The sequence below is a fragment of the Sus scrofa genome, chromosome 9 (genome assembly GCF_000003025.6).
Source record: "Sus scrofa isolate TJ Tabasco breed Duroc chromosome 9, Sscrofa11.1, whole genome shotgun sequence".
NCBI classification, from domain to species: domain Eukaryota; kingdom Metazoa; phylum Chordata; class Mammalia; order Artiodactyla; family Suidae; genus Sus; species Sus scrofa.
In genome coordinates, this window is record NC_010451.4 from 32691382 (window position 1) to 32716714 (window position 25333).

The following is a 25333-nucleotide window of genomic DNA, read 5'->3' on the forward strand; positions in this document are numbered from 1 at the left end:
AGGTCCCAGATGCAGCTCAGATCCCGTGTTGCTGAGGCTGTGGCATAGGCCGGCAGCTAAAGTTCAAATTCAGCCCCTATCCTGGCAATTTCCATATGTCACAGGTGCAGCCCTAAAAAGCAAATAATAATAATAATGTATAAGGAGTTCCTGTTGTGGCTCAGCAGTAACAAACCAGGCCTAGTATCCATGAGGATGCAGGTTTGATCCCTGGCCCTGCTCTGTAGGTTAAGTATATGGCGTTGCCATGAGCTGCCACGTAGGTCACAGACGTGGCTCAGATCTGGCATTGCTGTGGCCCTGGCATAGGCTGTCCAGCTGCAGCTCTGATTCAGCCCCTAGCCTGGGGACTTACATATGCCGCGGTGCAGCCCTAAAAAGAAAAAAGGAAAAAGAAATAATGGTAACAAAATAATGTCCTAGTTTTAGAAATAAGTAATCACTAGTTTAGGTAATAGGTAATTTCAATTATTTTTGAAATCTCGCATGCCTCTCCTCAATTATATTCCCCTCTCTATAAAATGACGCTATATACAATTGTATTTAATTATTCCATGTTTTTCTTTATAATTTTACCACATATATATGTATCTCAAACAATATATTGTTGAGATTTCCCTAGTTTTAAAACTCATAAGTGGAACCATTTCATCTATATTCTTCTATGATTTTGTTTTTTTTCAGTTGATTTGGTTTGGGAATTCATATTATTGATTGGTTTAGCTGTACTTGATTCATATTCATTGTTCTATTACATTCTATTAAAATTGCTATATTACATTCTACAAAAGTTTTCATTCTATTACTGGACATTTGGGTTGCTTTCAGTTTCTTGCTTTTATGAATAATGCTTCTAGGAACAGTTTTGTACATTTACTGATGAACATGTTGCCGAGTCATAGCATATGTGTATTTTCAGCTAGGTTAAGTGTATTTCCATAGGTTTGCCAAATTATTTTCTGGAGCAATATATGAAAGTCCCCTTTACTACATGCTTACCAAAACTCTGATAGACATTTTAATATTTTCAATCATATTATTGAAAAATACTATCTAATTATAATTATTTGCATTGCTCTGATTACTAATGAATTGAGCATTTTTCATATATTTGTGAACAATTTACATTTCCTCTTCTGTGAAATGTCTGCTTTTTGGGTTCTGTTTTTTTTCCCCTTATTGATAGAAGTTCTTTATGTATTCTAGGATTCTGTATCAGTTATATGTGTTGCATGTATTTTCTGCCAGTTGTGATTTGTAGTTTCTCTCATGTTGATGAATAAAACTCACAATGTGGTCTTTTTTTCCCTGCATCTTGCTTGTACATATTTAGTTTGAAGTTATTTTAATTTTACAGAAGAAGAAAGATATTGATCTTGACAGCTGTTCTTTAAAGAAGAGAAAGAGAAAATCCTCATAAAATTAAACCAAAACAAAGTTTACTATAGCTGTTAAAAACTTAATATAATTTTAGGCAATAATAACCAGATATTTGGAAATACTGCTAGACTCTACATTATTTTAGGCACTATATTTTAAGGGCTGTATATAAACAAGCTGGAGTAAATCAGGGCTCTGGAAGGAGGGGTTGGGTCTAAAGACCAATTAAAGGACTCAAACCAAAGAGACATAATAGTTGTGTACAAATATTTGAAAGTTTATTAGGTAAAGAAGGAGAAAACAGAACTAAATGAAGGGGTTTAAAGTGCAAGGATGTTTTCAGCTCAGCATAAGAAAGTGGAGCTAAAACCACCAGCAGTGGAGAAGGCTACCCCGTGGGACAGTGGCTCCCCATCATTAAACATTCAAGCACAGGTTGAATGTCCACCTCTTACTGATTTAGATCTATGAGTAAGAGGTTGAACTAGTTAACTTCTGAGATCTCTTCTGAAGCTATAATTGCATAAATATATCCAGAATTTTCCATTGTTTAAGAATCCTACAAAATTTTAAATATGTAATGCTTTAGTAAAGATTAGTAGTTTGAGTTTTGATTAAAATTATATCCTTCTGGTGTTATATCCTCCTGGTGTTTAGGTCACTGTTCTAAACTATAAACCCCTCAAAAGCAGAGATTTTGTTTAATTCTCTTAACTGTGCTATGCGCAGTACCCACAAGAGAAGCTCAATAAAAGTTTGTCAACTGAATGAATGAAACTTAGGGTTTTCTCTGCTGTTTGAAGGTAACTTGGAAGTTTAGAGTGGCTATATACTCTTTACTCACTTTGTGTAAATTTTGACATTGTCCTGGCATTTGTTTAAGATTCTGCTGTTACAAGAAGAAAACGAATTGTTGAAAATAAGCAGAGAAATCTTTTAGAGCAAAAAAGACAAAACTCTGGATCTGTAGGACAGACATACAGGAGCAGATGAATGTAAGTACAGTGTTAGTGAAAATCTCTATTCAATTACTTGGAAATTTACTTGGAAATCAGGATGTATTTAAAGGACCATACTCTTTCTGTAAACTGCACCTCAACAAATTAATATAGCCAAAGCCATTGTGAAACTGCCTGGACTATCTATGCTAGGTGCTTATGCTAGCCTAAATGATCAGTTACTAATGAGTATTTTAACCAACTTTAAGAAACCACATTATTTGTTATTATTTATATTCAACTCTAGGGGGAAATGGAGGTTATTCACAACAAAGTTATTTAAATATACATTTAAAAAAAGAAAAAGAGAAAAGAGCGAGCCATGGAGAAAGGAAGCAAGTTTGCTCATCCTGAAGATTAATATTTTTCCATGAGTTTCAATATCCAGTTTGAATCTGAGCTTCCTGGAAGACATGGCAAGAAGGAAAATAAGTATTATATAGTTCTCAGAGTAATGACTTTGAGGTAAACTGTATTAAAAGATATTTTCTATTGAGGATCTTCTATAGGGGGCCTTGAAGTTCATAATTGATATATTCTTATTAACAGTCAACAACTAATAAGGAATTTCATATGCTGTTTGAAATAGAGATCTTCAATAAAAATCAAAGGCATAATAATGTTGATTTAAAATTAGTGGTGCTGATTCTTTGAGAGCAAAGTAAATATGACCTATTATGACATATTCTAGGGGTCTAACTTGATCCAAGAATTGAATTTAAGACATTAAAAAAAATAGAAACGGATGAATGAATCACATTTCACTTGGAATTTCTACTTAAATACCACCTCTTCTGATTTTTTAGCAGAACTGGAAATAGAGTGCCTTACGAAGAATTTATACTCAAGTTAAATGTTGAGGGTCCTATTTGTGTATTGTAGGAACTATTGTTTTTATATGGATAAGATTATTAACATGAAGAATGACTGACCATGATTTAATTTTATCAGCAAAATAAAAGTTAAGATTTTTATTTATGTAATAAATTCTCATTGCCAATATATTCCTACTATTTAAATAACATAGTGCTTAATTACAAACATAACTTCCTGATTATAAATAGAATAATGCCTAATAAGTCCTTTTTAACTTCTGTGTTGTCCACATCAAATATCTCAAAATCTATACAATAAACCAATTTTTATCTTTAGTTTTTATTTTTATTAATATATATTCAATTTAAAATTAAGTGTGTAGTCATAACAAAAAAAAAGAAAAAAATAAATAAAAAACCCAAAAAAAAAAAAAAAAAAGGAGTTCCTGTTGTGGCGCAGTGGTTAATGAATCCGACTAGGAACCATGAGGTTGCGGGTTCGATCCCTGCCCTTGCTCAGTGGGTTAAGGATCCTGCGTTGCCGTGAGCTGTGGTGTAGGTTGCAGACATGGCTCGGATCCCACGTTGCTGTGGCCCTGGCATAGGCTGGCAGCTACAGCTCCGATTAGACCCCTAGCCTGAGAAACTCCATGTGCCGCGGGAGCGGCCCAAGAAATGGCAAAAAAAAAAAAAAAAAAAAAATGAACAAGCTAAATTTTAAATGCCTGTTACTAGGGCCCTCTCTAAATTAATGTTTATTTTTCTGGATCTTATTCTGTTCTTCTGTGTCTTGCACTTTCACATTCTATCTTCTTGTCTTCAGAATACATTTCTATCTTTTTCCCCAGAAACTTTACTTCCTTTTACATACATATCTTCCACTCACAAACCACTTACACATCTTCCAAAGTCTTGTTAGCTCTAGAATAGATCCTTGTTCCTGAATCAAAACTATGTTTTGAAGTTTAATTTTTTTCTTCCTTATTATTTTGTTTTGCTTTATAGGCTTAGTTTGGGTTGGATTTTGTTTTTACTCAAGAGCATAAACAAGGATTCAGTAACTATAGCATTAGCCCTGTCACATTGTATTAGGAAATATATTTCATCACATTTGATTGTTCCCAACTACTACTTCCACATGGAGAGAATCTAAAAGAGGTCAATGAAAGATAGAAAAAGCACAATTGCCACTTTGTACCAGGGTCTCAGTCCAGGTTGTCTCAAGTCTATAATGGAGATCAGGCAAGGCTATGAGAACTATCAAAGCAAGGCTGTTGTGGAAACCTTCATCAGTTACTCTTCAAATTAGACTGAACAAAAGCTAAGTATAGTCATAGCCAGGCAATTTTATGTGAAAGAAGCAGTCGTTTCTTGAAATGGAACAGAATGGGAGTAAAGAATCGAAGTAGACCATATCCAGGCCATATCCAGGGAAGGACAGCCAGTATGCCAGTGTTCTGAGAGTTTTCTTTTCCCAGTTCTATGCAACATTGAGGCAGCTATTTCTGTTTTAACTGTTGTTATTTAAGACACCTACCTCTTCTTGGCATTAGCCATAATTAGAAGCTTTTGGCTAGTAATTATGATTACCCTTACAATGATACCTTGCCTTTAATTAGCATGTTTTTTGGTTTTTTTGTTTTTTGGTTTTTGGTTTTTTGTCATCCCTGTGGCATGCAGAAGTTGCCAGGCCAGAGATGGAACCTGCACCACAGCTATAACCAAAGCCACAGCAATGACAGTCCTGGATCCTCCACCCACTGTGCCAGAAGGGAACTCCTTTAGTTAGTACTTTGATTGCCATCCAACTTACTTCCCTCTTCCAAATGTCCAAAACAATATTGCAACCTGAAATTTACCAAAACTGACATAAGACATTTTTTAATCTGTGGATATTGTACAAAAGCCTTATTCCAGTAACTCTTGATTTCTGCCCCCAAAAAAGAAGAAAATATATGTTATATGAACAGTGGTAGCTGAAAATATAAACAGCAAATAGAAGTTTTTTTAAAGTTAGTATATATCGTTCATTTTAAATATGGAATTATATTCTGATTTAATATTCTATCTTTATAGAATTTTGGACAAAGTGTCCAGCTAAGTTCAAGTGAGCCAAAACAAACCACAAGGGGTACTTCTAATATTGAAGAAGGTATGTTTTAGTTTAAACATTTTTCTCTTAGCTCTGTTCCCAGTGATTTGTTGTTGTTGTTCTTATACATGTTTTCCCAAGAACTTATAATTACATGACTCTTAAACCACCATTTGGGACCTGAATTTCCCCCACCCTGAACATTTAGGTTGTTGCTAGTTTTTATTTATTCTAAATAGTAATGTATTGAACATCTTTCTACATCAAGTTTTTCCTGCTTTTCAATATTTCTATATTTATATTCACAGAATTAAAGTTACAGTACTTGGCATGTAATTGGCAGCCAATTAATATTTGTTGAATGAAACTCTATGTATTAAATGAGTACTGGATCAAAGGAAATAAACATTGTTATGGCTTTTAAATAAATATATGTTCCTAAAGTATTTTCCTGAAAAGTATTATCATTCAAAATTCTTCTGGGGTGTATGCCAGCCTGAAGTAGAATCACTTCTATTATTTACTTATACGACAGACAAAAAAAAAAAAAAAAAAATGGTATATTATTGGTTTTTCTTTGTACATGCTTTTTTTTCCTTTTTTTTTTTCTATTTTAGGGCCATACCCGCGGCATATGGAGGTTCCCAGGCTAGGGGTCTAATTAGAGCTACAGCTGCTAGCCTTAGCCACAGCCACAGCAATGCCAGATCCTAGCCGCATCTGCAAACTAGACCACAGTTCATGGCAATGCCAGATCCTTAACCCGCTGAGTGAGGCCAGAGATCGAACCCGAAACCTCATGGTTCCTAGTCGGATTAGTTTCCCCTGCACCACGATGGGAACTCCTGTACATGCTTCATAAATATGCTTAATTATTTCTCTTTTTTTAATTTTTTATTTCTGTATGTATATTATTTTTGGTGAATTGTTTCTTCATATTCTTTTTCTCTATAAATATTGGAGTTTAGGTTTTTTTTTACTGATTTCAGCAAACTCAAGAATTCTGATCCTTATGTTAGTTACAAGTGTTTTTACTACTTTATTATTTGCATTTTATTCCACTTATGTTTTACTTTTACATATACAAAACTTATTTTAAATTTTTTTATTCAATAAATGATTATTGAGAGCTAGTCTCCTGCCTGCAACAAAATATATTGGATATACAATAATGAACAAAACCTACAAAAGTCTTGGCCTTGAGAATTTAAAATTTATTAGGGAAGACTGACTTTAAATAAACATGGCTTTACTCTTTTCTGGTGATTTCTCCATTACTCAAAGAAACTTCCCAATGCAGAAATTTAAATAAGTTTATTTTCCCTCTAGATTGCTTTAATGGTTTGACTCAGTAAATTTAATTCTTTAACTTCCTTGGAATTTGTTTAAATAGATGATGTGAGGTGAAATTCCAAATTGATTGTAAGCAAAAAAATAATTTGAGTCATCTTTCCCTTCTCTCAAGACTTTGATGCTTCTTTGATCATACGTTCTTTTATTTAATTTGGTCAGTTTACATGCTTTCATTTCTGTTTAGCTGATCATCTAATTTTCTAAAATTTCCTTAAGTTCCTTTTCTCTTACTCTTTTATTTATAACTCATCTTATTACCATTATAAAGACAATTTACATCTTCTCTTTGCACTACCAATGAGTAGCAAAACAAAACAAAAATAATCTACATAAACATCATGTATATTTTTCCTTAGTTCAGGTAACACTCTAGAAATTTTTATTACCTCATTGCCATCATTTTGAATGTCTTTTTTTAATTAGGGATAAGAAAATTCTAGATATAGAAGATCCCGATAAATAAAATGCAAAGTTAACAGATTTACTGGTTTCTGTTTGTGAAATGAAACAGAGATATATGTCAGTGAAGTCTGTATAAGGGCTGATCCCAAAGATAAAAAGGGATCAAAGAATAGATAATGTAAAGTTTCTATAGTTTCAGGCAGTACTTCTGAATTTTTGATGGCTGAGAGCCTAGTGAAAGCTTCAGTGCCTGAGGATGAAATTCTAACTGTCATGAATAACAAGCAGCTACCGAAGCCAAACCTGGCTTTAAATAAGACCCAACGATTTAACATCTGTGCACTATCAGCTGAAGAACAGAAAATCCTACAGTCCCTTAATCGTCTCAATGAAAGGTTGTACTGTAAGTATAGAAAAACACGTTATGTAAGAAATGCTATTTTTTGTACTTGGACAATTTTAATTTAAACTTCAAAAGTTGAAAATAAATATAGAAAATATATGCAAATTATCACCTACTTGAGTCAAGTACATAACAGTTAAGAATTTACTTGAATATACCGTACTATTTCAGATATACTGTATTCATGTCATTTACGATCATTCCAATTTCACTGGCAGGCTTAACTGTCTTTTGGGAATGTGTTGTGTATACTTCCATTTTAGCATTGTGGCAGGCTAGGTATCTGTACTGACCTTCTATCAAAAACAACCATAAATTCAGGATTAAGTACTTTAAAAATCTTAAATATAGCAATGAGCTTGTAGGAATATAAAAAATTCTTAAAATCAGGAACTAAATAGATAAGAACCTAGAATGAGAAGGAGAGTGCTGCTATGAGCTTTTGTCTTGAAAATATTTAACCCACAGAGTGAAATTGAGCTTTGCTTTTCATGGCCTTACAGAAAAATGGAAACAGGAGACAAAAATCTATTGCCTACCTAAGATGAGTAGTATCATAGAAGATCCTCCTACCCTAAAGTTGAGCCTCTCAAAGAGCTACATCCTACACAGACACACACACCCAGAGAGAGAAAGGGGTGGAAAAATCTTGTGTAACTTAAATTTTAGTATTAAGTAGATAAGGGGAGAATATGCAAAGTTTTTTCACCTGTCTCTGTATGTGTAGGATGTAACTCTTTTAAGAGCTTTTGTCAACAGCAGTCTCTTACTAAAAGAAATTCTAGGGAGTTCCCTTCATGGCTCAGTGGCTAACAAACCAGACTAGGATCCATGAGAATATGAGTTCAATCCCTGGCCTCACTCAGTGGGTTAAGGATCCAGCATTGCCGTGAGCTGTGGTGTAGGTTACAGATGCAGCTCGGATCCTGAGTTCCTGTGGCTGTGGCGTAGACCAGCAGCTGTAGCTCTGATTTGACCCCTATCCTGGGAACCTCCACATGCCGCAGGTGCAACCCTAAAAAGAAAAAAAAAATTCTAAAGAATGTGTTTCAGCAAACCAAAAGTAATCTTAGATGGACAGTCTGAGAGGGTAAATTTTAGCAAACATTCTGTAAAACAATAAATGTAATTTTTAAAAAGTAGCATGTGTTTCAAAGAAAAAAAAATTAGAATTTAAATGCCTATCAAAAATAATACATAAATTAGAGACCATAAATGATGTTAAAGTGTACCAGGATTCTTGTATTGTTAAAGAATTGGATAAAGGTATAGATTAACTTTAGATGTTAAAAAATGAAATATGTCTGTGGTAGGATCTGACATTGCCATGGCTGAAGCTTGAGTCCCAGCTGTGGCTTAAATTCAGTCCCTGGCCCAGAAACTTCCATGTGCTGAGGGTGTGGCCTTCAAAAAAATTTTTTTTTCTAAATAAACCAATGCTCTGAAAAATTAACCACAGTGGAAATTTTAAAGTATTTAGACATGAATAACAATAAAAATATTTTATGTATGGAGTTCCTGTCGTGGGGCAGCAGAAAAGAATCCAGCTAGGAACCATGAGGTTGCAGGTTCGATCCCTGGCCTTGCTCAAGTGAGTTGAGGCTCTCGCGTTGCCATGAGCCGTGGTGTAGGTCGCACATGCAGCTCAGATCTGGCATTGCTATGGCTCTGGCATAGGCCGGCAGCAACAGCTCCAATTAGACCCCTAGCTTGGGGACCTCCATATGCCTCCAGCATGGCCCTAAAAAGACAAAAGACAAAAAAAAAAAAATTGAGTATGTGTGTACTTATCAGTGTCTCCCAACCTGGACATTACAGACATTTTGGGTGAGGTAATTGTTGTCAAGGGCTGTACTATGCCTTGTAAGATGTTTAGCAACATCTCTGCCATCTCACCAGAATCTGCCATAGTACCTCCCCATCATGACAAGTGTTTTCAGACATTGCCAAATGTCCCGTGTGGCAAAAAAAAAAATCACCTATGATTAAGAATCACTAGTATATATGTATTTTCATGTATATATATTATTCATATATAATCCATATATATAAATATATGTGTGTTTACTGTGTATATATTCCACTTCTGCCTAAAAAGTAGAGGGCTGGAATGTATCAATCACACTAAAAATAAGAAAAAACAGATAAACAACAAAAATATAGGTTTTCTTGAACCCATTAAAAAGCTGAGATCACAGCACAACCAAGTAGCCTGATATCCAAGGAAAGACAGGAGTTTCCAAGGAGAGACATGATGTGACCATTGACTCCCCTATGACAGAATATGGGGTAAAGAAAAGCCAGGTTCCATACAAGCTGATATTAGGAATTATGCTTAAATTTTTAGGAAATTGCTAAAGGATAATTGTGAACTATTATGAGAACATAAAGCCCCTGGAAGCTACAAACACAAGAAGAGTTCACACTACTCACAAATTCTTTGTGAACCTACACTGTGTTCATGAGAAAAAGAGGGAGCACAACAGGAGACCAGAGAAATCCTCCCTCAATGGTGCAGGCCTGGAAAAGGGGAGCAGTCACAACTCTAGGAAAGGTATGAAGCCCCATGCAGAACCTTCTCTCCTACAGGATAAAGGTCATAAGGTACTGGGTCAGAAGCAACAAACTTCGTAACTGCCCCCAGAGCACAAGTGAAGACTTAGTGGGGGTAGGAGAGGTAAAGGAAATAAGCTTCTACTCTTGGAGAAGAGAGAAGAAGGACGCATGGGCCCAGATCATTAGAGATATCCCACTGTTGGAGGAGGGGCACAAATTGTCTTATACAAAACCACCAAAGATACAAGGCAAAGTTTACTGCCATGGGAAGGAGGAACAAGATGACAAGGCATAGAGGACATACCTAAGACTCAGATTGGACCAGGACAATGGAAAAACTCCCCTATTCCCCCATCACAAGGCCAGCAAGTACCAAATAACAAGCAATAGAAATTGTCTGGAGAAAGGCAAGAGAATAGAGAGAGTCTCATATTGTGCAGATACACAGGAAAGCAAAAAAGGAAGGCTGAAAGCAGAACAGGAAAATTGAAGGAATAAAAAACCTCCATGACCCTACAGAAGCACAAAATAACACTAGAGGATTTTGAAACCATTGATGTACTGAAGGTAACCATAGCAACAGTAAAACCCAAACCTAACTCAATTCCTAAGTTGTTTAACTACACACACACAAACACCACACACACACACACACACGTAATCTGTCTTTGTCTGATAGAAAAGACATAATGGGCATAATAGAATATATGCCCATTTCTAGACACATACTATTTATCCCGATATCCATTATTCGAGTCCACCTTTATCCATAAGTCCACTAAAATTTGAGACAAAAAAAAAAGGCAAGGGAAAAAACTCACTGTCAAGGGACAAAGTGAGCAACAGACTGAGACACAGAAATGACCTAGACCTTTGAACTATCAGATAGTACTTTTAAATAACTATGACTAATATGTTGTAGTGGAAAAGGTGGACAACGTGGGAGAGACTACAAGTATAAAGAGATAAAGACTTTCAGCTGACACTACTCAGCCATAAAAAAGAACAAAATAATGCCATTTGCAGCAACATGGATGGAACTAGAAACTCTCATACTAAGTGAAGTAAGTCAGAAAGGGAAAGACAAATACCAAATGATATCACTGGAATCTAATATACAGCACAAATGAACCTTTCCACAGGAAAGAAAATCATGGACATGGAGAACAGGCTTGTGGTTGCCAAGGGGGAGAGGGAGGGATGGACTGGGAATTTAGGGTTAATAGATGCAAACTGTTGCCTTTGGAATGGATAAGCAATGAGATCCTGCTGTGTAGCACTGGGAACTATATCTAGTCACTTATGATGGAGCATGATAATGTGACAAAAAGAAATGTATGACTGAGTCACCTTGCTGTACAGTAGAAAATTGACAGAGCACTGTTAACCAGCTATAATGGAAAAAAAAAAAATCATTAAAAATAAAAAAATAAAAGTAAAAAAAGAATTTCAGCAGAGATGTGGAAGCCATACAAAAAGTCAAATAGAAATGTGAGAAATAAGAACACTGTAACAAAAACATAAATGTATTTTATGGGCTTGTCAGTATTCTCAACAGAGCTGAGGAAAGAATTGATGAATTTGAAGATAAGAGAGAGAAAGTTTCCAAACTGAAACACCAAGAAAGAAAATCAAAAGGTTAAAGGAAAATACCAGAGCAGAGGATCTAAAGCTGTGGGACAATATAAACTGGTCTAATAAACGTGATTGGAATCCCAATGTGAGAAATTGCAGACTTTTTTTCTGGGAAAATTAGCTACTGATTGAATTTAGGTAAAAACCCTCTTACATGGGGTGAGAACCTGTCCTTGGGTTCCAGATAGCTATGAACAACTTATGGGGTCATTTCAAAACAAGCTGTTAGTCAGTTCATATTGGAACAATTGGATACCAAATAGAAATAAATTAAATTGAACTATCAAAAAACATACATGAAAATCATTTCAGAGTGATTAAAGATTAAGTGTGAAAAAATATAAAGCTTTTAGGAGACAATATAAGAAAATATTTTCTAAACTTAGGATAAGGAAGGATTTCTTAAATAGAGCAAAAGGAGCATAATCCATAGAGGAGAAAAATAATAAATTTGACTATATTAAAATTAAAAACTTCTCTTCATATCAAAACTCATTAAAAGAATGAAAGACAGGGCACCAAATGAGAGAAAATATTTATAATGCATAGAAAAAGAACTCATACAAAATATATAAAGAACTCCTATAAATCAATAAGAAAAAAAGGCAACTCAGTAGAAAAACAGAGGGGAAAACTTGAACCAAAACTTCACAACAAAATGCAAATGACAATAAAATGCAAATGACAAAAATATTGATAGATATTCAACATCATCAGTAATGCAAAATCTGTTTATTAATGCAAAATAAAATGATGAAATAAATACTCTTCAGATATGTATGAGTTTAAAAGCCTGCAATGTGTTGGCAAAGATGTGCAGCATTAAATTAGTGTAGAATGTTAGTGGGAAAGTAAACGGTGACAATCTTTTAGGAAATGTACTGTCACCACCTAGTAAGTTGAATATAAACATACTTTACGACCCAGCAATTTTACTTTAAAGTGCATACCCTAAAGAAAACCCTGTACATGTGTATCTGGAGACATGTGTAAGTATTTAGAGATCATATCGTTTTAAAGCCATAAATTAAAAGCATCTAAAGATGGTATATCCATGTGCTGGAACACTATTCACCCAGGTAAATGAACAAATTACAGCTACACACATCACCATGGATGAATCCAAATAACATGATTTTGAGCAGAATAAGGTAAATTACAGGAGAATAAAGATGATACAATAACATTTATGTAAAGCCCATAAACATGCAAAACTAAACAATGTTATTTGGGGGTTGTGTTAAAACTGTGAAGAAACAAAGTCAATTTAGTGAGTTACCTCTGTGGGCAAGGGAAAGGGAGTACAATCCACAGGACAGTGTTCAGGTAGGGAGCTCCAGGGTGCCTCAAAGCTGTGATAATGTTTCATTGTCTTATTCTAGGAGGCTACACAGACATTACCTTCATTATTTCTAAGTAAAATATGCATATGTGTTTTATATTTTTTGTGTTAATTTCAAAATTAAAATTCTTAATATATTAATAAAAAGTGGGGCCTATAACCACAAAATCTGTAAATTTAAGGTGTAAAATTATGCAGATAAAAAGTGAAAACCTCAAGTCAGTGTTTTTGGAGAGGTTTTTGGGTTTTTTTAACGTTAGATACTTTCACTTTTTTTTTTTTTTTTTAGGGCCACACTCTAGGCATATGGAAGTTCCCAGGCTAGGGGTAGAATCAGAGCCTAGCCACCAGCCTACACCACAGCCACAGCAACTTGGGATCTGAGCTGCATCTGCGACCTGCATCACAGCTCATGGCAACACCAGATCCTTAACACACTGAGCGAGGCCAGGGATGGAACCTGCGTCCTGATGAATGCTAGTCGGGTTCATTCCCACTGAGCCACAACAGGAACTCCACTTTCACATATTTTAAATGCTTTATGTAAAAGATTCTGCCTGCATTTTTTTTTCTTTTGCCAGACTCTTGCTGTTATATAGACAAAAGCCAAAACATTGAAAGGCAAGAGTTGACCAAATTACTAAATTTTTTGCACTTTGATAGTTAAATAAATATATCCTCCTTTTTCCTAAGTTGCTTCAAGACTGAAATTTATTTTTTGTTTACATAGAAAAAGAAGAAAGTAAATTTTAAAAGAAAATATAACCTAGCATTTGAATAAAGATTGGTATAGAAGAGTGAAAGTACAAAGAATGCCTTTTTAGCAGCATCAGTTTTATGTGATTATTTTTAATCAAATTTCCTCAATTTCCTCACCTAATATAAGTATGAACACAGTTTCTAGGAATAGTAGGAAGAAAGTCTCTTGCTCAATTTTAAATAATTTAACATAGAATTTAATATTTGATTAGTCATTCTCTTTCAGTACACATAAATTATGATATAATTATTTCAGATATACAAGAAACTATTTGCAAAAATCCATCCTTCAAAAGTAATTTACAAATAATGCCACTCCTGGTAAGTATTTTCAGAGCTTTTTTTTTCCAGTTTTAAGAAACTTCATGATTATATATGTAAGAATCCTGTATTGATATTAATTTTTCTTGAGATTGACTTTTAGGGAGTTTTTCCTCTGCAATCACTTTTCAACTTTAAGATGTTTTATTAAAATCAAGCAAATATCCTCTCATTTAAAAAGGCATAGTATAAAAATTTTTGCATCCAGAGCATTTCATCAGTCATGGGAACAGAAACAGGAGGTTAGTGCGCTGCTCTTCAAATAACTTTAGATCTGTAGCCTAATCAGGAGATTGTTAAGGAGTTTACATTGATAATGAGCCCATCGTTGCTCATATCCCTTTCACGTTTTCAGAGTTCAAAACTAGACATTACCAGTTGGAATTTTTTTTTTTTATGTTTTGTCTCGACACTGGATTCTGCTAAAGATATGCATATAAATGAAAAAGTCATTCCAACCAGAAATTTTCAATCCAACAGGGAGAAAGACATAAATGGATAGTGTAAATAAACAACTGTAGTATAAAGTAAAATTAGACTGTATGAGGCACAATCTTAGGAACGCGCAGAAGGAATAAATCATATCTGGCCAGAGGTGATCAAGAGACATTCAGGTCTATGGAAAGGGCATCCTCAAGATACTACCGGCACTCCCACAAGACACAATTTAAGTGTTCAACAAAGAAATGCTATTTTAAAGGTTAATTGGATACTTGCTCAATCATTTTCATCATGTGATTTCATCTGAAATGAGCAACAGGAGAAAGTAAGATTATGCAAGTTCACTTCATTTCTTATTATTTGGTTTTACATAAATGAAGTCATACATGTCATCCACATGTTTCAGATTTTTGCTATGCTCTGGGTTTAGTAGTGAATAATAATAAGAAAGAGGCCATCCCTGCCCTCCTGCAGCTTTCTATTTATCTCTGAGCCTGTGGTTCTTAGAAGTGACCTTTTTGGTGAGGCATTTTTTTTATTAATAGTTATTTCCCCAATACAGTTTTTTTCTACTGTACAGCATGGTGACCCAGTTACACATACATGTACAAATGAACCTTTCCACAGAAAAGAAAATCATGGTGAAGGATTTTCAATGCTGTGATTTGTAGAACTCTTAGCAAAGGTCATTCTGACTCCTGATATATTTTTTTCATGGTTACTTTTTACTTACTAGTTTTGGGGTTTTTTGCTCAATTTTCCATCTCTACCAACTAAGCAATTTAAGTCATTTTTTCAGTGATAATTTTTCTGAGTCTGAATTATGACTGTGACAAGTATTTGTCACTTATGATATTTATGATTCTTATATCACTTAAGTGAGATAATACCTATAGTGATTGAGATCACTCTTCTATGCACACTTCAACTCAAGTTGAAAATATTTACTAACCACAGAAAACTGAAGATGAATTATAAATACTACTCAATAGAAGGAGAAAGTTACTAATTAGCAAATTACTCTGTTGTGCACATTGGTGCACTGTGTCATGTTGGTAAAGTATCTAGCTGATAACCAAAAAGGTAGTGATGTGGATTAGGGACTGGTAGGCTTGAAATTATTATTTTTTTTTTATGGCTGCACCTGCAGTATATGGAGGTTCCCAGGCTAGGAGTTCAATCGGAGCTACAGCTGCTGGCCTACACCACAGCCACAGCAATACAGCATCTGAACCGCATTTGCGACCTATACCACAGCTCATAGCAATGCCAAATCCTTAACCCACTGAGCAAGGCCAGAGATCGAACCCACAACCTCGTGGTTCCTAGTCGGATTTGTTTCCACTGCACCACTACAGGAACTCCAAAATTATTTTTATCTTATATCTTTTTCATTCTTTTTGACAGGTGGTAACCATTAGCTTTCCTCAGTCTCTTTATCTCCAAACATGTTACTCTTCCTTATTTTAACATCACTAACATAGGTCAGCAACCTTCCATTTATGTATAAATGGTATAAATTCACAGAATTATTAACTGCCTGTTTAAATAGTTGGTATCAAAATTACTCCATCCCTCTCCTCCACTAAAACTGGATCACTTGCCACATTCTGCATGAAAATATGCACAGTTTATTCTTGTTTGCCCTTTTGTCTGCTGTTTTTATTTTGTTATTTTCCTCTTCGCTTAGATTCCCCAGTTGTTTCCATTTTGCCACACTTTATTCATCGTGTGGATGGATGGATGGATCTATGAAAAAATAGAATGAAATACACAGGATAGGATAGGACAGGAGATGCATACTTAGCGTCACACAAACATACCTTTTAATGAACTGTTTAAATTACAGACATAATACTAGCCCTCTAAATACCTCAATATACATCTTTGTCCTAAGCACAGATATTCTCCTACATAACCACAATATCATCACATCCAAGAAATTTAATGTCAGATAAGATATTATCTTATACACACTCCATATTCGAAGTTCTCCAGTTGTCTAAAAAAAGTCTTCTGCAGCTATTTTATCTCTCTGATCCAGGATCCAACCCAGGATTATATGTTCCATTTAGTTGTCATCTCTTTAACCTAGAAAATTCTCTTTGCTCTTTTTCAATCTTTCATGCACATTGACACTTTCTGAAAACCCATAATCTGGATTTGTCTGATTGTTGAATATCCCATGATCTGGATTTGTCTGATCGTTTTCTCATTATTAGTTTCAGGTTAGTATTTGTGGTGGATGCAGAGTTTTAAAGTTTAGATTTTTACAGCCCGTTTGTTTTCTTTTTATCAGCTGGCCTTACATCTATCTGTATCTTGCCTTCAAGTCTTTTTTTTTATTTTATAAAACTTTATTTTTTTCTTATTTTTTTATTAAAGTATAGTTGATTTACAATGTTTCTTAAAGTTCTATTGTACAGCAAAATGACCTAATCACATGCAGTTCCCCGTGCTGTACAGTAGGGCCCCATTGCCCATCCATTCCAAATTTAACAGTTTGCACCCCAAAACCCCAAACTCCTCATCCATACCATTAGTTTGTCTTTTTATGGCTGAGTAGTATTCCATTATATATATGTACCACATCTTCTCTTTTTTGTGTTCACTTCTATGTCTTTTTTTTTAACTTTATTTATTAAAGTATAGTTAATTTAGAGTGTTTCTGTTGTACAGCAAAGTGATCCAATTATGTCTATTTCCCTGTGCTGTGCAGTAGGGCCCCATTGCCCAACCGTTCCAAATATAACAACTTGCATCCAAAAAGCCCCCAAAATTCCCATCCATCCAATTCTCTCCCCCTTCCCCCTAGGAACCCCAAGTCTCCTCTCCTTGGCCATGATCTGTTTCTGGTTTTTTTAGATAGGATAATCTGTTCCATATTTTAGATTCCACAAATAAGTGATACCATATGGTATTTGTCTTTTTCTTTCTGGCTTACTTCACTTAGTATGAGAATCTCTAGTTCCATCAATGTTGTTGCAAATGGCATTGGTTTGTCTTTTTTATGGCTAGGTTATATTCCATTGTAGATATATACCACATATTCTTAATCCATTCATCTGTCGATGGACATCTGGGCTATTTCCATGTCTTGGGCATTGTGAATAGCACTGAGATGAACATAAGGTGCATGAATCTTTTTGAATGAATGTTTTGTTCAGAGGTATGCCCAGGAGTGGATTCCTGGATCTATGGTAGTTCCGTATTTAGTGTTCTGAGGTACCCCCATGCTGTTTTCGGTAGTGGTTGTGCCAATTTATATACCCACCAACAGTGAAGGAGGGTACCCTTTTCTCCATAGCCCCTCCAGAATTTGTTATTTGTTGATTTGTTAATAATGACCATTCTGACCAGTGGGAAGTGGTACCTCATCATAGTTTTTATTTGAATTTTTCTAGTAATTAGTGATGTTGAGCATTTTTTCATGTGCCTGATGGCTATCTGTATGTCTTCTTTGGAGAAATGTCTGTTTAGGTCTTCTGCCCATTTTTCAGTTGGGCTGTTTGTTTTTTGTTGTTGTTGAGTTGTATGAGTTGTTTGCATATTTTGGAGATTAAGCCCTTGTCTGTTACATCATTTACAAAGATTTTCTCCCATTCTATGGGTTGTCTTAATTTTTTTAATGTTTTCCTTTGCTCTGCAAAAGCTTTTGAATTTAGTTAGGTCCCATTGGTTTATTGTCTTTATTGTCATTATTCTAGGAGGTTGATCAAACAAGGTATTGCTGTTATTTATGTCAAAGAGTGTTCTATGTTTTCCTCTAGGAGTTTTATAGTATCTGACCTTATATTTAGGTCTTTAATCCATTTTGAGTCTATTTTTGTGTATAGTGTTATAGTGTTCTAATTTCATTCTTTTACATTTAGCTTTCCAGATTTTCCATCACCACTTATAGAAGAGACTATCTTTCTTCCACTGTATGTTCTTGCCTCCTTTGTTATAGATTAGTTGACCATAAGTACTTGGGTTTATTTCTAGACTTTCTGTCCTGTTCAAATGGTCTATATTTCTGTTTTTGTTCCAGGACCATATTGTTTTGACAGCTGTAGCTTTGAAGAATTGTTTCAAGTCAGGGAATTGCTCCATTTTTGTTTCTGTTTGTTTGTTTGTTTCAATATTGCTTTGGCTATTCAGGGTCTTTTGTGTTTCCATACAAATTTTAAAATATACTGTTTTAGTTCTGTGAAGAATGTCCTTGGTAATTCGATAGGGTTTGCATTGAATTTGTAGCTTGCCTTGGGCAGTAGAATCATTTTGACAAAATTGATTCTTCCAATCCAAGAGCATAGTATTTCTATCTGATTGCGTCATCTTTGATTTTGTCCATCAGCATCTTATAGTTTTCAGAGTATAGGTCTTTTGTCTCCTTAGGTAGGTTTATTCCTAGGTATTTTATTCTTTTTGATGCAATGGCAAGTGAGATGGTTGCTCTGATTTTTCTTTCTGATGTTTCATTGTTAGTATATAAAAATGTAATCAATTTTTGTGTATTAATTTTGTATCCTGCAACTTTGCCAGATTCATTGATTAGTTCTAACAGTTTTCTGGTAGTGTCCTGAGGGTTTTCTAGGTATAGTATCATGTCATCTGCAAAGTGATAGTTTTATTTCTTTTCCAATTTGGATTCTTTTTATTTCTTTTTCTTCTCTAGGTTAGGACTTCTAGAGCTATGAATAGTAGTAGTGAAAGTGGACATCCTTGTCTTATTCCTGATCTTAATGAAAATGTTTTCAGTTGTTCACCATTGAGAATGATGTTAGCTGTGGGTTTTTCTTATATGGCTTTTATTATGTTGAGATAGGTTTCCTCTGTGCCCACTCTCCGGAGTTTATATCAGAAATGGGTGTTGAATTTTGTCAAAAGTTTTTTATGCATCTATTGAGATGATCATATGGCTTTTATTTTTCAGTTTGTTGATGTGGTGTATCACACTGATGGATTTGTGGATATCGAAGAATCCTTGCATCCATGAGATAAGTCCCACTTGCTCATGGTGTATGATCCTTTTAATATATATTTGTATTTGGTTTGCTAATATTTTTTTGAGGATGTTTACATCTATGTTCATAAGTGATATTGGCCCGTAGTTTTCTTTTTTTATGGTATCCTATTTAACTGTTTGTTATTTAGAGTCCAGAAAATAGACGTCCAAGCTTTTAGAATTATGTTAAAGCAAGAGTAAATATGTACTGAGTACCTCCCATAGGAATAAAGTGCATGGGCTTTTGATATATTTTGGTCTTTTAAAAGATTTCAAAATTTGTTCCTGAATCTCCATTATTATTTCATATAAGTCAAATTATTTATTATGCAAGTTCTAGAAAGGCAATATATTCCTACGCTCTCTGTATATATGACACAAAAGACTATTTGAACTGTATTGTATTTACCAGGCCAATTGTGTATAGCCTAGTTCCAGTCAATAGATATTTTTCTAAAAAAGACTTCCATCTCTTCAAACAGTGGCAAAAAATCTATTTGGTGTATTTTTTATTTTGAAGATGTTGCAGGTAAGCTTTTTATCAATGCTTTTATTTTATTTTACATTTCACTTCCAATGTTTTCATACCCATATGAACTTAAAGAATTTTGTTTTTAAATTATAATGTGTTATATAATAGCTTTACAAGTTACAAGTATTATGTAGTTAATTCAGAAACTGTATTTCTCAGCCTACCAACATTAATTATATAATATCTACTAGGTACCCTAATACTGAAAACCCAAATGTCAGTGGTTTAAAATTTGAAAAAAGATATTTAATTCTCAGAAATTATATCTCTCTATTAAAATTTACAAGCTGAGTGAAGTTTATGTATTAATCCACTACACCTTATCCCACATGTGCATGGTATTGTTGTTGTTGTTTGTGTATTTACCCCATTCTATTGCTCTTTGGGGCTTTTTCCCTCCACAATGCTTGATGGTATTAATTTGGGTTTCTCAACTCAGGCAGAGAAATAAACTGATATATTCATTCTTGCTAAGGTGTTTAGTATGAATTTTGAAAGACACTTTATCATTTAAAAAAATCATTTAAAAAGATTTAAAACCATTTACATCATTTAAGACCAATATCTGGAAAGAAAAATAATGAATTTCTAACAGTGGGATTTCAGACTCTTTAACACTGAGAGGAATAATTTTAAGCAGGAGAACCTTCTCATTATCTCTCATAGCACTGGCAGTCAGCTGCTTTAGAACAAGTGCTGTTCTGAGGTTTCAGAAAGAGGTTCCAGGGACACTCTTTCCTGTGTCCTTTTCACTGAACACTCATAATCATCTTAATAATAATAGTATTATGACCCCATAGAGCACCTGTGATGATTATATGAGATAATAAGCCATGTAAAGCATTTGGAGTACAGCCTGTAATATAGTATATGCTAAATACATATTATATGGCATAATTATTATTATTGCCACCATTATGATTATCTTACTAGTTTAAATTGTCTCATAAAAAAGTAACATTCCAGGAGTTGCACTATAGCACAGCAGGTTAAGGACCCAGTGTTGTCTCTGCCATGGCATGGTTTCAGTCCCTGGCCCAGCGCAGTAGGTTAAGGATCTGGAGTTGCCACATCTGTGGCGTAGGTTGCAGCTGTGGCTCGGACTCAGTCCCTGGCCCAGGAACTTCCATATGCTGCAGGTGCAGTCAAAAAGAGAAAAAAAGTAACATTCCAGAAAGCACTTAAATGAAATTTACCTGCAAATTATAAATTTCCCTCCTAAAAAACAGGAATTACTCTAAAATCTGTAACAATGTGTAGTCCCACCTGCCTTTCCTCTTAGACTATCAGTCTTCCATTGGCATTACTCTGTTCTGCCTCCATATTTTTCTCATTCTTTGCTGTTTGTGCCAGTTCCTATCTGCACTATTAGTTTTGCCCTAATCTTCAAATCCAACCCTCCAAAGCTCCATTTCAATGTTACTTCTCCCATGAAGCCTTCTGTGACCAAACCAGCTGATATTTTTACCCCCCTCTGAACTTATTACTGTAATATAGCTGGTTTTATGCATATGTTCCATGTATACTTCTGTTAGTTGTCTCTACATGAATAGTCTTCTTTAGAACTATATTCTGAGAGACTGTTTTTCAGCTTATCTGCCTACTTCATGGAAACTTGTGGATACTAGATACTTGAAAATATGGTTGATTTTTATAATTTTTTATACATGGTCTTTGGATGTATAAATCATCCACAGTTTTCAGACTGAATTAAAATGCAGTGATTTATTTGAACCTAAAACTTTTTTAGTATTCTGAAGATTTTTATACTCCATAAAAATACCAGTATTTCTAGGGTTCTTCCAAAGCCCTTTACTGAATGTTAATATTTAATCACTTGGTACTCTTTGTGGCAACTGAACATTGTTGAGCTATAATTAGAAGAAAGAAAACTGACACTTACTGGGTTCTTACCACTGAAAAGCACTGTGCCAAATGTTCTCTCACACATATCCTTTTGTTTAATCTTTTAAGCTTGAGACATCAAGTAATTTTCTCAAGTCTCAGACTATTCAGCAGTGAGCCAGGGTTTATTCTTTCTCATCTTCCCCTCAAAATCTGTTCTGTAATTCTTGTTTCAATTAATGACACCAACATCCACAAATTTCCCAGGAAAGAAATTATACCTCATCCAGGCTTCTCATTCTCCCTTAGCCCTGGTCAATAAACCCTCCTAACAATAAAGTGCATGTCAAATCTACACACTCTTCTCCATTCCTACTGATAGTATCTTAGTTTAAGAATTCATCATGTCTCATCTGAACCATTGCAATAGCCTCTCTATTTGCTCTCTCTGTTGCATCTTTCACACCATCACCACCAGAGTAATCTTTTTAAAATGCAAAGAAGAATATATCACTCTCTTTCTTAAAACCTAACCTCAATAGCTACTCACCTACCTAAAAGGTAAAATTAAAACTCCGAAGAACTACATTCAAGACCTTTTCACCCTCATCTCCTGTTGCTCTGCAGCTCATAATTTACACACTGCTGGTTAACAGGCAGGTCTCCCTGGAACTTAGTAAATGCTTCCAGAGCCCACACCGCTCCCACTGCCTCACAGGACTTGCTCTCTTGAACACCCCCTCCTACCATTCTTTAAGAATTGACTTCAGCGTCACCCCCTCTAGAAAGGCTTATTCAACCCAAACTTTATCCTATCTACAATTTAGAATTTCTTTCTTTTGGCAAACTTTAGCAGCCTGATTTTGTTTCCGTTTGTAAAAATTAATATATTTGTCTCTTTTTATTCATTGAACAGCTATTGCCTGAGTTCTTACCATGTACAAGGCAGCCTGCTAAGGCTGAGACTAGAAAGAGGAAAACACTTTTCTCAAGTAGCTTACATTGTAATAGAGACAAAACGCAGACAATACGGGATAATAGAGTTGCTGCAGGACATCCTCCAGACATCTGCCATGATTTTTCTGTGTGAAAAATTAAGAATCTTAGAGGCAGAATTTTCACTTTAGGATGTTTTACTTACTTTTTAAAATAAAATAAATTTGGAGTTCCTGTTGCGGCACAGCGGAAACAAAACCAACTAGTATCCATAAGGACACAGGTTCAATCCCTGGCCTCGCTCAGTGGGTCATGGATCTGGCATTGCCATGAGCTGTGGTGTAGGTAGCAGACATAGCTCAGATACTGCGTTGCTGTGGCTGTGGCATATGCCAGCAGCTGTAGCTCCGTTCGACCCCTAGCCTGGGAACTCCATATGCCGTGGATGCAGCCCTAAAAAACAAAAAATAGTAATAATAACTTTAATGAATGTTTAGCAGTTACCTCCCCAAGCAGCTTCTTTAGCCCAATATGTTGTTAAACTACTCCTACTCCAAGTACTTCCTGTAGAAAATAAAATTATTAGATTTTGACCATTTACATGGATTATGATTTTTAAAAATCACCCTTAAGCACATCTTACCAGTAGCAAAGAGTAAAGGTTATGAATTACTATGTATGATGTCTTATACAAAGTAGTAGTCATATGTTGTGAATGATACATATGCAGCATTTGAGAAATTGAATTACAAGTTTAGTCTTATTAAAATCTGTAATCTGTAAGGAGAGCCACTTTATAGATTTTACCTTAAGGTCTATGAATGCTACAGTAAAAGAATATTCTGAAATTATGTTACAGGACAGCCAGCCAAGGACCAGTCTATCTCCTGATGTTGGATCCAGATCACAGAGAAAATGCTGATGAAGTGTAACAGTAACTATAACAGGAATCATTATTTTTGAGATTCTCATGTAAATATATATTTATGCATTTGTTAATTATTAAAACACTATTATAATAAAATAAAGCTGAATCATAACATGGGCAATGGAGATAAATTGACTAATTTACATTTATGCTACAAATTATACTTTATTATGTATTTTATGATAAATACATTTTTAATAAATGAAAATACTTCATTGTTTTTAATGAGAATGCTACTGGAAATAATATCATTATATTTAAAAATAAGATATTTTATTATTCAAATTATGTATTAGCTATAGTTCTAAGCTTGTTTTTCCAAAATTCGTAATAAATTTGCTAAATTACTGTACAGTGGTGTAAAGAATTTATGATTAATAATACCTCTCAAAAAGTAATGCTTACGACTTTGAAGGATCTCTGTACTTTGGAGATGTTACCAATAGGTCTTGTTCTCAATTCTGCATGCTCAGAAATTAAAGTTATCACTTTATCCAGGGGCAGTTGGTCTCTAAAGAACTGACTTCACTAGAAAAGCTCTCAAGGTAGATGGTAAATATAAAAAATAAACTGCAATCCCAACTGGATTTCTTGAATTCCTGATCAGTATATTTTTTTCCCAATAAGAATGCCTACTAGAGAAACCATATTTATATTAGAAGATTTTTTTTAAGAATGGAAATAAAGCCAAAGGTTATATGATCATAAAAATTTTTCATAGAATTATGACAGTCTCATACCTTCTTTTATTTTCCATGAACTATTTCCACTTCATGCTCTCATCACCTCTTATCTGGACTATTTCAAGATGAATTTCTTACCTCTGGCACCAATAGTGCTACTAGAATGGCATTTCTAAAGTGTGAGTGAGATGGCCAGAATGAAAATCATACCAACCCCATCTTAAAAGTTTTTAAAATAAACTTATAGTTACCAAAAGGAATAGCTCAGCTGGGGTCGGGAAGGGGCTAAATTGACAGTATGGGATTAACAGATATACACTACTATATATAAAATAGGTAAATAATAATAAAGATCTACTGTATAACACAGGGAGCAATATTCAATATCTTGTAATAACCTCTAGTGGAAAAGAATCTGAGATAGAATAGATACATGTGAGTACGTATAACTGAATCACTTTGCTATACCCTTGAAACTAATACAACATTGTAAATTGACTTTACTTCAATTTTTAAAATTGAAGTATAAAAAAAAAGTTTTTAGAGCTTCTCCTCAAGTGGCTACTGGAGAAAATTGAGCCTAGCATATAAGGTTCTTCATATTCTCAGTCCTCCCTGCTTACCTACATCATCTTTACCACCTTTCTCACCACATCACTTATACCAATTTACACAACTCCTTGTAGCTCCCCACATACAACCTGCTATCCCATGCCTCTATGCCTGCACATGCATTACATATCCTTAGCTTGGAATGCCTTCTCTTCCACCCTACTTTAATTCATTCTTTTAAATTCTCCTTAGGTAGAATTTTCTCCAATTTTCCCTAATAATCATCTCTACTACCTCCTTTATATAAACCATGCCCTTTGTACCCTGAACCATAATTATTTGTGTGTATATGTCTTTTCTTCTAGATCAAGAA

At 34.6% G+C, this 25333-nt stretch overlaps 1 protein-coding gene across 1 annotated transcript in view; it reads left to right on the top strand.

Annotated features, from left to right (window-relative positions):
- Positions 1 to 24077, top strand: part of CEP126 (centrosomal protein 126) — an 83600-nt gene extending 59523 nt beyond the window's left edge. Inside the window, 6 exon segments of the mRNA XM_003129805.4 lie at positions 2264 to 2359; positions 2362 to 2375; positions 5270 to 5345; positions 7234 to 7443; positions 13992 to 14056; positions 23657 to 24077. Coding sequence (XP_003129853.2) covers positions 2264 to 2359; positions 2362 to 2375; positions 5270 to 5345; positions 7234 to 7443; positions 13992 to 14056; positions 23657 to 23719 — 524 coding nt within the window. The 3' untranslated portion in view covers positions 23720 to 24077.